Source organism: Ptychodera flava, chromosome 8 (genome assembly GCF_041260155.1).
Source record: "Ptychodera flava strain L36383 chromosome 8, AS_Pfla_20210202, whole genome shotgun sequence".
Lineage (NCBI taxonomy): Eukaryota > Metazoa > Hemichordata > Enteropneusta > Ptychoderidae > Ptychodera > Ptychodera flava.
Window position 1 is genome coordinate 27215801 of NC_091935.1, and position 13833 is coordinate 27229633.

Genomic DNA, 13833 nt, shown 5'->3' on the forward strand with positions numbered 1-13833 from the left:
GCTGAAACTATAAAAGATGAACTTAGATAAATTGATAATAGTACTAGGATGTTGTGAACTGAGAAGATTCACAAACTTCGTTTCTGTTGGTAAGTCATGACAGTAAGACGGAAGAAAACATTCCTTTCTTTAAGCACCGTGCAGTGAAATCCGTTTTTTCCAGTTAATCAGACCAGAGCAATATGGAGTATTCCAAGTATCAGGCGGCTAAAACAAAATGATACTGTTCTTGCTTACCAACTGTATCTGGAAGGGATCTGAGATTGTTTGTTGAAAGATGAAGATCACTTAGCGATAGCAATCCACCTATCTCATCAGGCAGCTCTTTGATTTTATTCTTGCAACCATCAAAATACTGCAGTTGAGATAATTTACCAATAAACTGGCAGAATGGAAGAAAAAGAAAATCAGAAAAAAAGGAATCTTGGTTTTTTCCTAACATCTTGTCTAGGAATAACCTTGGTATAACAATGTTTTGGAAAATTGTGAGTATGGATTTGAAAATAGTCAATTGTGTTTTTATGCAGAAAGTAACAAAATCAACTATGGATGCTAGAGACACTCTATTAACAATACTACTTACAGAAACCATTGACAACAAAATTGTTCAAATTTCCTTTGAACATCTTGAGGTTTTTACTCTTATAGCCTAGCACTTTGTAATAGTACGGTACACATGTGAAACTTCAATTAACTCAGGTCAGTTTTGGATCAAAAATCTTTTACAAGAATTCGAATAAACACATATGTGAACCATAACATTTTAATATGAACTTGTTATGAAACCAGTAATTGGGATACAGACAGAATTATTCACTTGTGACAATTCAATATTCATTTTAGTACTATCTTAAAACTAAAAGCAAAACTTACAGGAGGTAGTTTACTGAGGGCATTTGAATCCACCCATAATTCTGTTAAATTTGCTAGCGTACCAACTACTTCAGGCTGCAAAGAAAAACACATCAATATTATTACAAATGTAAATATTTACTAAATTTCAAAGAAATGAGAGCTTGTTATCCTTTCCTTTTCTGCCTACCTTTTTAATAAATGTTAAAATCATACATGCTCATCTTTTACCGAATGACTGTGGTTAAACATAGACGTGTCAGTCTTTTGCCAACTGTAAACCTGAGACACACCTGTTTCAATATTACACTGTAGAGGGCGCTGTCAAAATGGCGGGGCAAAAATATACCATGAAGGTTTCTCCATATCAATCAGCTGTACTTAAACCAAAGTTGTAAAAAAACTGAGACAGAAATCTGGCAACACATGTAGTCACAAAAATTGCCTGGAAATATGATTTAGATGATTACAAATTGATTATAGAATGAAGGAAAACACAAAAGACAAACAATTCAACTCTTTGAAGCCTTGTTTTGGTGATTAATCAATTCCATTTCAATACTTGTATTGTTAGAATTCTTTACTATGAAAGTAACTCAATGGTAGTTACAGATTAGTGGCAATTGATTGAAACCATATGTGTAAGATTTGAATTATATTTCATATTCTTAATCAGAAAGTAATTACCAAGCAGATGTATCTTTTTTCATCTCATAAAAGAAACCATTTATTTGAAAAAACATCCAATTTACATGCGTATTAGGCCTAAATCATATCATCCCTTTTTGCTATAATAGTGCTATATCAATTTTTGAAAACTACATGAAGAGACCCATAAAATCTATGCTGCATGTAAAGATTTATTTTCCAGAAATAGAGTGATACAAATTCATCGTACATACATGAAAAATATGCAAAAATCCATTTTAATAACATGATAGAAAATTTCTAAACTCTGTGTTCAAAATGTTGGTGCATATAAAAATCAAATCCAGGAAACGTATGCGCTTACCAGTTCTTCAAAATAATTATTTCCTAAATCTAGTCTTTCTAATACTGTTAATCTTGACATGGATCTGAAAGAAGAAAAAACAGTCTCCTTGTGACAATCTATCATCTTTGTTTTATCAACATCTGAATAAAAGAAAACTGCTTTTCATACAGGTAGCACAAACATTCTACAATAACTCACACATAGTTTGTACTTTTATTAAAGTGCTAGTATTGTGTGTATACAGTTTCGCAACTTCAAATTTTTAGACACTTTTACACGTTACCACTATGCAACAAATAATTTCCTAATATTTTCAATCAATTCCTGCGCAAAATGTGACAATTCCACCCACATCTGGTTCTATGAAGACTGTTTTAATTTTCTATTTTCTTCCTCTGTTCAGCAAACTTTCATATTTCATGGTAGTCTTCACATCCTTTCGTGAATTGATAAAGTTGACATAAACCACACACTTCACAGTTGTGAGTCAAATGACAGAAAACTGAATAATACATTCTCCAATCAACATGCTATAATAGCACAATTTACTTTTATAAAACATCACTGGCTCAGCAAATTCCCATTTTTCCCGGTAGAATACATCTTTTAAATCTGTTTCCATACACAGGAAAGTCCAACTCATTTAAACCCATTCATTTTTTATTGTCATTTTCACAAATCCAAACGATCTTGCAGGAAAATTTTTGTATTTGAGGGAAACGGTTATTTTAAATTTCTATTCACGTTATTGGAAGTATATTACCTGTATTGCCTCATAAATGTCTTTTAAGACCTCCGACTATCCTTGTCTGATAATAAAACTGAATAGCTAAAAATCTAATTAGCTCTAACTTTTGATTCATTTTCCTGTTTGTAAAAATAGTTTGTTGTCTCACTTTAAACATGATGTGGAGAAAACGTGCAATTTTTAAGTTATCAACACAGCCAGAATGTATAAAATGTCCCATTTTAATGTTAACAGTGGACTTTTAGTCCAGACAAGAATTCATTTTCTCAATGGTAACATTACATATTACGCATATGTTGTGTTAGCATAGTTCCTACTTTGTATTCACCTAACATTATGACGACATAGTTTCCATTGCTCCTTTGAAAAATGAAGCTTAGTCCTGTATTATTTGTATACACAATCTGCACTATCAAAAAATTTGGGATCACAATTAGGTGGCAAAAATGTATACGGTTTGAATATGGAAAGCCGGAAAAGTAGCTGAGAAATATTCTCTTCACAATATGCAATATTTTGACATGGGCGAAGAGTTTGGATTTTACTTACTTTGGCAGTGATTTGAGATGATTTTCACGGATTTCTAAAATTCTGAGCTTGGTAAGCCTGCCAAAATTTGCGGGAAGATAATCAAGGAATGTGTCGTTGAGGTACAGATGAGTTAGATTCAAAAGCTGCGTGAAACCATCGGGTAACCTGGAAAAAAAAAGATGACAACATTTGAATGGTTCTTGAAACCAAATCTCTCTTTCCCTCTCAATATTGCCCTCTCAATATTGCCCATCCAATATCGCCCTTTCACTATTGCCCTCTCCAATATTGCCTGTGAGATGTGATGCAATGCAGCATCAATACAACAAGCAGCATCCACCTCACGCGCAAATTTTACCATCTCCCTAAGCAAATGATAAATCTACGATAAACGCAATTAAAGACATTTCACATTCTATCACCTGAAGAAGAAAGCTACGGTTCTTTTCTTGGTTTTACGGGGAAATGAAATAACATTTTGGGATCTACATGCTGAGAAAATTTCTGAGTAAAGTATTCAACTTGATACTGAGGCAGAGCGCCCTCTTGAGTTTCCAGATTGTAATCATTTGTTTGTGATCAGCACGTGTTCCAACACTACAAACCATAGATGCACACAATGCAGTGTACTACACTGCTTTCCTTGAAGATGCACAGGAAACACGTGTCACTCAGAAAAGTTGCAAGTTGATTTACGAAACAAATGATTTGAAATCATAAATTTTGAAAAATCACAGCCTTTAGAAGTCAGAGACAGTGAGTCTGAGACGGGCTTTTGTTAGCCCCCCGTTCAGGCTTTATCCTCTTGACAACGCAGATAAATCTCAGATCATGTAATTGCCCTATCTAAGTTTGACTCCGTGCCCTAAGACAGTAAATTACTCTGTCTGACTTCTTGCATCTCCTAGCAGGTGTGGTGATAACGTTTTACTGCAGGACTACGTTTTTTTCTCCTCTATTCCCAAGTCCCGGTTATACGATGGTTAAATTTTACTGCTATAGCCAAGTGATGGGTCTTTCCTGAGTCTGGGACTCTTTTATGTCTCTTTATGAGCTTGCACAATGCTTTTTGATTTAGTCTGGTTGAATCACTCCGGAATAATACAGAGAGGGCTAAGGGAATGAAGTACGATTACGCTCATCATTTCACGGCTGTCTCATCCATCTAAAACTCAAACTGACAAAATATTCCATGCAAGGCTATTGTTTTCCGTGCTTTCCTCCCTAAACAAATCACTGAATGCACCAAAAAAAGTTCAATAATAACAATTTATATACAAAAATTTATTTTATTATGATTTTTTTTGGAGTAGGTCCACAAAACGGAACTAAAAAAATTCATAAGTCATAAACCTAACATTTACTCTGGATCGTTTGCAGCTTTGATAGCCGTCTTTAATAATACACAGAATTGAGCATATAATGCTCAAGGCACAGCAGTATTGTTTCAGTACACATACTCTGAGATAATGAGGCTTTATCAACAAAGAATATTCAGTTACCTCTGGATTGGGCACTGTATACAGTCAAAACTGGTTGACATAGATCTAAATTAATAATAGTTTTTGTCTGAGAATAAAATTCCTGGTTGATTTCAAAAAACAGGGTCAATGATGACAAGTTTTTCACAATCAGGAATGGTTGAAATATCTTGTTAAAAGGCAAGTACATACGCACATCAAAACTAGGACAGCTTGTCATTTGACTTTGAATATTCATAACATGTTCTGTCAAATGAGAAAATATGCATCCCGATACAAAGAAACGTTATTGAGGATACAGCCCGTTTCAGATGAAATATTTCACAAGCATGACTGTCCTCCTAAAACAGGCACAAAGGAAATTTATTATCATTAGGCTTTAAGTACAGGGAATAAAACGTCAATGTCAGAGCTGAAAAAAAAATCATTTTCCAGAAAACCCTTCAATTCTTACTCTGCATTGTCAGTAGTATAACCATTTGAAAAGTCTATAATTCAATTTTGCCTCTCGGGAGAATTTGACATGATCCCTGTGTTGTCAGTATACAAGGTCATCAGGTATAGTCTCCTAATACACAAAATTATGAAGTATTGGAAATTCATATTCCATGACAAATGTGGAAAAAATTGTCTGTCACACTTAAAGGAAATGTCTTTTTTTTCAGTATTGTACTTTTCAATGTGCTGAGATTTGAACTTAAAACCTAAAAAAATTTCAAAATAATTCAAGAATTTGAAAACAAAAATATTCCTCCAACATATTTTGAATAGACACTCTATATGTTATCTTTGGCTATAGGTTCATTCAACTCTGTGCACAGTAATTGTACATGCATATATAATTTCAGCTACAGATCAAGCCAAGACATCAAGCTGAACAATGCAGGCATTCTCAACTAACACTGGCAAAAAAAAAAGTGACTAGTACCTTCCAACCTGGGGGGCAAATGTCAGAGTCTCTTCAGGGTATAGACTCACAACAATAGCACCAGAATACCTTTCATCAATGACATAGAGTTCCTGATTTTTCAGTCCCTTTCAAATATTCTCTCAACACGAAAGGAAGAAAAAACAGACGCCCTCACCACCCAAGGACATTACCTCACTGTTTGTAAAATTGTCACAGAATTGACAGGGATACAAGTGTCACTATCAGAATTCAAAATTGCAATGGAGTAACATTTCCTTTTGATGTACACTTACAACTGTTTGAGCCAGTTACTATAGTACAAGTGAAAAAGACTGAAAAAATAATCATTTATTTTGTGTCGCACAGTAATTTTCATCAGTGATGTCTTTTATAATTTAATTTTCAAACGATTTTACACAATACCTTGTATATGAACTTTGCGGTAATTAAATTGAAATGTTGAAATTTTATGATCATCAGAATGGAAACAGTCAATCTCTCTCTCTCTCTCTCTCTCTCTCTCTCTCTCTCTCTCTCTCTCTCTCTCTCTCTCTCTCTCTCTCTCTCTCTCTCTCCCTCCCTCCCTCCCTCCCCCCCCCAATTTGCTTTCTGCTTCTAATTTCACAAGGAACATCTCCTTCAGTGAGTATGTGAGTGGATACCAAGGAAAACACTCCTTTGATCAGAACTGTGATTTTTTCAAAAAAGAAATACAATAATTACAAAGTTACATTAAGAGTTCCATTCTTTGAAGAAGGCATACCAAGTACCTTTTGACTTTTATCTTTTTAAAAATCTAATTCCAGAAGACCATCGCATTGCTGTCCTGAGAAGAAAATTTGAGACATTATTCTACATTCTAAATGAAAATACAAGCTACATCATACAGGAAAGATTTTTCAGAGCAACCAAAAAACAAGTGTCTCATAGTAGTTTTCACTCCCTGAAAAATATCTGTAATTGAAATAATCAGTGGTCAAGAGGGACTGTAATCTATCCACCCCGATGATCATTCAATCTTGGAATAATCCAGCATGTCTCTACTGTGGATAGAGACATTCCATTGCTAACTAGGGTTGGGTAAACCTATAATTTGGGAAAACAGCACCGGGTAAAGAATGTGCTCTTGAATAATAAAGTTTCAAAATTACAAAAAAGTACAACTGTAGATTTTTAAAGAATGCCAGTGACAAGAACATGCCCCCGGGTCAACACTACATCAAATGAACCACACTTGAAATGACAAGCTGAACTGTCAATGTAAATATTCAATACTGCTCAGAAAAAAAAAACAATCAAAATGAAATACTGCTATATGCAATTTAGGAAAGGGAACAGTTCATGAGGCAAGAGTTGAAATCGACGCGACAGCTGACATGTCCAATTACCAGCAAGTAATGGAACGGTAACTTTTTTTCCGCATCACACTAAAAATACCATATTTGTGTGAATAGAAAGATGATGACAATTTGCCATGTCCGCGGAATATTAATAACTATCCGCTGTGTGTTTAGGCTGTTCGTCCGCGTATTGTCTGATGAACCGCGTTTCCATGCCATTGCACTCTATTTGGGATGGAGAACTCAAGTATGAAAAGGTAAACCATAAAACTCAACCGCCCTCCGTCACCTCGTGTCTCCCGTCATATCTCCGCTTTGTGGTGCTGTCGGTTGGTATTACTTGGATCACTAGCGAGAGTCAGCCTGAATGGCTGCTCAAAATTTAAAAGATGATTTTTCTTGTCAGGAAATATTTATTTTTTTCTTGCATGTAACTCTAGATATTGCCTGGAGTTCAATATGATGTCTTTTGACATGATCTAGGTCTTCTCTGGTGAATCAGTAAACCGAAAAAGCAGTATGGCGCAAAATTAATGCGAGAAAACATGGAAGCAGGGTCTCTAATGATGGAATTTCAAACTCCAAGTTCTTCCACAAAGGTTGGAAATGGCTGACTGAATGCTGATTGGAGCTGTAAATTGTCACCGCCGCTGTAAATTGTTGCAGTGCTCGAGTTAACTGCATGCTTGATGAAGCAACTGTCACCCCTGACACATGTTGGATTTTAACAGCAATTATGGTTCCGGAATGAAATCAAATTTAATGGGAAAAGGCAAGAACGGATGGAATTAGGGAGCGATTCAGAAAGATTTCAACCCTCCCTTTTACAGTGTATCATTCATTGGGACACACAAAGCATCAAATCAACTATGGTTAATGATGGTGGTTTTCAAAATAATAGCGCCTTTCAGCTTCAAACCATGATTATTTTAGCTTTTGTGGTCGAAAGTTTTATACCAGGCATTCAAACATGATGCTGTGATGACATCGTTTTTATCCTTTTGACATAACTTTTTAAATGTACAACGCTGTACATGTCCAAATTAATTTTCAGTTTTGATAAATAAAAGCCTTTGACTATTTCAACCTAGGTTTCTGTTCTTTGGAGATCACAGAAATTTGAGATCATCATGTGAAGACGCACACTCCGCATTCGTAACTCCCTTGAAATGTCAAAGGCAAGGCTCTGAGTATCGCAACTTGGGCATCTTTTGTAATTCAAAGGGGGCGTTGAATCAAATCAGCTGCACTGTTATCGGCGGCGCTTGCAAAAAAAAAAACGTACTGAGCACGACTTAACACTTGGGTTTTCATATATCTCAATAAGTGAGATCACAAAGCAGCGTGCCGCATGGCTTGTCAGAGTATTAAAAATGAACCAGAATGAACGCCGCGTTTTCCTTGCATTTCCTGGTTATTATTTCCATGATACATGGCATAGACCTCTCCGTTTTCGCTTCTAATTTATTTACTTATTTATGGCGTTGCTAACTCTACTTCTATTACGGCGATCCATCACTGCTCAAGTGTGAATTGCGCCAGTCTCTCCCTGCGGTTGCTTCTTTTTTAACCCGGGTAATTCACTCATTTTCTGACATGAATACATGTTCCATTACCATAATAATAGTAGTTGCATTCATACCACAGTGACTTGGAGAATCTACACTCAGTAAAAATCAAAAAGCACAGTTAAACCACTGTTGCGTGTTAGATTTTGCTGAAAACAGCTGTTTTGGAAGTCCGGAATAGTAATACTATTATTGCCATAATCCTCCTGTTACTACTAATATTAGTTTCCCAGAGTCAGTTTTCTGAAGTGACTGCTGTCACTATTGCCGGTAATACCACCACTGTTTTACAGGTAACCTACTGCTCAAATTTATTTATTTATTTATTTAACTTTATTTACTGTCGATAACATGTTCGGCCAATAAGGCCGATCTTCCACAAGGTCGACATTAAAAAATTTACAGAATGACAGAGGAAAAAAAAATACAAATACTAATACAAGCAACAAACCAGTAAAAAATCAGGTCAAGAAAAAAAAAACAGCAATTAGGACAATAAGACAACTAACCCTACAACAAAAGGCAAGAACATATCACACCCGATCCATGAGAAATTTATACAATTGCAACTTGAAAGATCTCAGATTTGGGCTGTTTTTCAAAGATGAGGGGAGTTCATTCCAAAGGACAGCGCCAGAATATGAAAGGCTTTTTCTCATTATTTCCGTTTTAATTTTTGGCAAGTACAAATTGTTTGTTGAAGTTGAGCGCAGAGACCTGGATGAATGAATGTTAGCTCAAACTGTTGATAGTACAAAATTCCCAGCTGTAACGACAATATAGCAGCACCAGTTTTTGTGGACCCCTTTAGCCACAAGACAGAACTTAACTTGCACCTTTTAAAACTGACATTTCAAAACTTTAAAGTGAGCTAAATTATTGATTATCACAACAATTAATACTATACATACTATTGCCACAAAGTACCATATCTATTGACTATTGCTACAAAGTACCACACCTACTGACTACTGTTACAAAGCACCATACCTATTGAATATTGATACAAATACCATACCTACTGACTATTGATACAAAGTACCATATTTATTGACTATTGCTACAAAGTACCATACCTGTATTGACTATTGCTACAAAGTACCACATTTACTGACTATTGCTACAAAGTACCATACCTACTGACTATTGCTACAAAGTACCACATTAACTGACTATTGCTACAAAGTGCCATACCTACTGACTATTGCTACAAAATACCACATTCACTGACTATTGCTACAAAGTACCATACCTACTGACTATTGCTACAAAGTACCATATCTATTGTCTACTGACTATTGCTACAAAGTAACTAATGCTACAAAGGACCATACCTACTAACTATTGCCACAAAATGCTGTACCTACTGTTGCTACAAAGTACTCTACCTACTGACTATTGTTACCATCTGCTACTAAGCTGTCACAAATACCTGCTCCTATTAGCAAAACCACCTGCCACAACCCTAACTTCCTCTAGCTACTACTGTACGACTATTACCATTTATAATTTAACAAATCAGTTTCCTATTTTTCCATTCAAAAAATGGCTTGCCAGTTAAAACATTACCACTGCACTATATGTGGTTGTCACATCTACGGTGGCTAACATGCAATCTCACCTCAGCAAATGATGTTTCCTCAAGAATTCCCCAAGACATCCTGACTTAAAAACATCTAGCAATCGATTGCACACAAAGTTTAACGGTTAACGGTAAAATGACACTGGATATTACCTTTGTGTCAAGATATCTTTCTCAGGGTTACCCGATAATACCGTCAACAGATGCACAATGCAAATCTTGTGTTACATCCAAGATAATTCTTATAATGATAAATTTCATGTAACCATGGAAACCAGTGAGTGGAGGTCACATGTAAGTGTGTAGGCGGCAGACAAAAACTGATGCTGTTTTCATGTCCTTTGAAATGATACTCTGGATTGTCCATGATATCAAAACCGCCACTATCAAAATTTGGTACTAAACAGTTACACGACACCAGAGAGAGAGAAACTTAGATTGATCAAAAACATCTCACACTTGGGAAAATCCAAATTCGTGTTGGAATACAACCTGTCTAAGAAGTTGTTGATATTTTGCTGTGAAGCGCTGTCCATATGTATATTCACACACACTGCAGTCATGCGGTAATACCGGTGTACGTGTCTTAGTTCTTACAGGTTTTAGTACAGAACAAGGTGATGCTGTAATTTGATTGGAATGAAGTTGCATCCCAACGATGAGTCCCCTTTGTTCCATTATAAATGTTATGCTAAATACCTTATGAGAAAATAACCAACTCAAATGGAAAAATACCGCAATTATACGGTGTCGCTCAAATTTGATCAGAATTGGTATATACCAGTATGGGTTACCAATGATCAACAATAAATGTTGTTTCTATCTGTTCAGTGGAGGAAAATTCTACGTTGATGTTATGGCAATGATTTCTGCACAGTACAACCAGAAAAACAACAAGAAATATTTAAACCAGATAAACAAGAATGACAAAAGTAATTAAGGTCTAACTTTAGGTACTGGAGGTCAACTTTAGCAACATGCATAGCAGAAACAAGCCCCTCTTAGTTTAGTATAAACGGTCTTCCCCATCTACTGTCTATGGTTGCAGCTGGTCTGTTAATATGTAACAGTTCATAAACAATGACAGGAAATGAGTCAAGATCAGTGGAGTTTGCCTGTTTCTCACTGGCATGCCTCCTGCACATTTGCAGATTTCACTTTTTCTCACCTCATTTGCACATTTTGACACTGATGTGTTCATTTGAACAAATTCACATCTCAACCCCTGCATCTACCTGTACACCAAATACTGAGATGGTAGCTTTGGCGGTATGGGAGCCTTTGTGTGTGACGGACATACATCCGCACATACCCACAAATATACAGACATACAGACATGCAAATCAGATGCAAATGAACTGATTCAGCTTATACGATAACCTCACATTGGTACACCAAATGTGAGCTAAAAAAGCTCAAATGGTTAAACTTTTCTTGAATTTTCTTCATTTGTAGCTTGTTTGTAAAATACAGTAACAGTTCCTTCTAATCCCCATATAATATCGACATTGTTCTGTGTGTTAACACAGCCTGTGTGTGTATCACATCTTATGTTTTTGTTGACAGCTTAATTTTAATCTGGATTATAATCCATTTGTCAACAGTTAACATTGTATATTGTATAAAATCCTTTGTATTTATTGCAAAAACAATACAGAAAATTATTATCAAAAGTTACAGCAATTGTCTCTTGAGCATTCCCACTGTATGTGATGGAAGAGTTGTCTATGAGATTCATTCGCAGACTGTTGAAGCTTATATCATAGGCTACACACTCAGAATCCTGTGTAGTAATCACAAGTTTTCATTGTTTATATCTTCTCAAAAGCTGTTTAATAGTTTGAGCGCCAAAGTCAATTTTTGTCGCCTTCATAAAACATAGCCCAGTCAATATTTTTCAGATTTTTGCCAAAATTTTGATGAAAAGCTTTAGCCAATGAAATGTGATATCCATTTGGGCCAAAATTATCGAAAAAATTACAGAAAAGTTCATAAAAAATGGTAAAATGTTGCAATAAAATTTTGGTGAGAAAAATCAAAGGACTCAGAGGGTTAATAGTTTTCAAACTATCTGCATAATTAATGTTCCTTGAAAACATAATTCCCAGCAGAGATAATAATATATATTCTTTTACTACTAAATTGCAAAGATCATATAGTGTGTTAATGTACGGGGGAGAAAATTAAAGGGTATCAATCCCTTATTTCCTGTGACTGATTCTAGTGACGGTATAGAACACAATAGGTAGATTCCATTCACTGCAAAAACGTAGGGGGAGCAGGTCAAAGCCCTAACAATATATGAGATTGTCAATATATAATTGTGTTGAGTTGGCTCATGGTTCATTCACATGCAGAGGCTGATATTGCCGTTTTTGTCGAGGACTAGCTGTACACCATCGGGGAAATAATATCAAATGAAGCATGGATAAACACAGGCGCCATCCTGAAGCTTATCTTAAATGGAGCCCACATCGTGTCAAGCCCCAGTCTCTCGGCATTTTGCAGACGCCAAGATCCACTGATGGTTATAAACATTATTTTAATGAATGATTTGCACCGGCGGGGGGAAAGAGTCCCGACATCAATTTGAGGAAATCAAAAAATATACTTCACTGCAGGCACCATATGAATCTATTTCCAATGGGGAAATTATTCACTAAGACAAAGGAGCTGAGATTCTGAGTTCTGGACTTATATCGGGGGCCATTAAAAATCTGATTTGATGTTATCAAAGTCAATTGTAAGGTTTATGTGAATATCTAATTTAGAATACCGTGTAGGCTAGTCTGCCGTGATTGCAGGATACGCATACAAACATTAAAGGGTCAGTAAATGGACTTCATGGCATAAAATACACGTATTGGTGGTTGTCACTCTCAATTAACTGGAAATCATTTCCACCACACCCTGTCATCTTTTCTTCCTGATTCCCAACCTGGGAAAATTGGCAGACCATGCATTGCTTTGGGAAGAAAACAGTGGCCTGTTCACGTAGCAACTCTATGTAATAAATTTATCTTCAACGATCCCTTGCATGACCACCTGAACTTCATTAAAATTTAAAACCTTGAACCTTCACACCCTTGTTTCGTCGATATGAAACAAAGCACGCCATTTCAATTAAACAGCTGAACCACACACCATAGTGGCTATAGAAGGAGTTTGGAATAATTGTGGTTGTATAAACTAACAGGTGAGTTGTTGAAAGTGGGCAATTAATCTACAAATGTATAAATTTAGCAAAAAATTTTCAAATTTGAGTTTGTAGTTTCTTTTCTACCCTGAGGCTCAGAGCTACCTCAACCGGTGTTTTGCAATATTAAATTGGAGTTGGTTAGCCATCTTTTATTCTTCAGCTTTTCACACATGAGACCATAATGCCAGTTATTTTTGTCTTTTATTCATAAATATCTAATTGCCCCCTTCCATTAAATCTAAAATATTAACATCAGTTCCATCTACCTAAGAGCTCTCTATGTTATTTTTGCTTGACAATAAAAACGTCAAAGAAGTCTTTTCAGTCACTTAATAGTCAATTACGGACCTAATTTACCGACTGTAATCTATCATGCGTTTTTACGGACATTTAAGTTTACCGAAACAATCTGACAACTTCCCGATTTGCATCAATCATGACTGGATTTCTTTGGAGAATCTTGTCTGCAAAAAAAAATTGCGTGAGCTCATTTCAAGCAAAGCTGAACTCTGTGCATGACTACTTGATTTCTGCGAAGCGTTGTGGAACAGAAATAAGAGCTCTGGCTCCCCAGGATGGTTACAATACTGACCGAAGGCAAAGGTCAACATCTGAGCCAATCAAAGTT

General features: G+C 35.8%; 1 protein-coding gene across 4 annotated transcripts in view; it reads right to left on the reverse strand.

Annotated features, from left to right (window-relative positions):
• The window catches only part of LOC139138930 (leucine-rich repeat-containing protein 7-like), a 163547-nt gene that overhangs the window by 21239 nt on the left and 128475 nt on the right, over positions 1 to 13833 (reverse strand). For all 4 annotated transcript variants that reach the window (XM_070707552.1, XM_070707551.1, XM_070707550.1 and 1 more), the window contains exons 6-9: positions 3144 to 3290; positions 1865 to 1928; positions 874 to 948; positions 238 to 382 (exon numbers count right to left, since the gene is read on the reverse strand). In XM_070707552.1, the coding sequence (XP_070563653.1) occupies positions 238 to 382; positions 874 to 948; positions 1865 to 1928; positions 3144 to 3290 (431 nt within the window). The remainder of the gene's footprint in view (positions 1 to 237; positions 383 to 873; positions 949 to 1864; positions 1929 to 3143; positions 3291 to 13833) is intronic.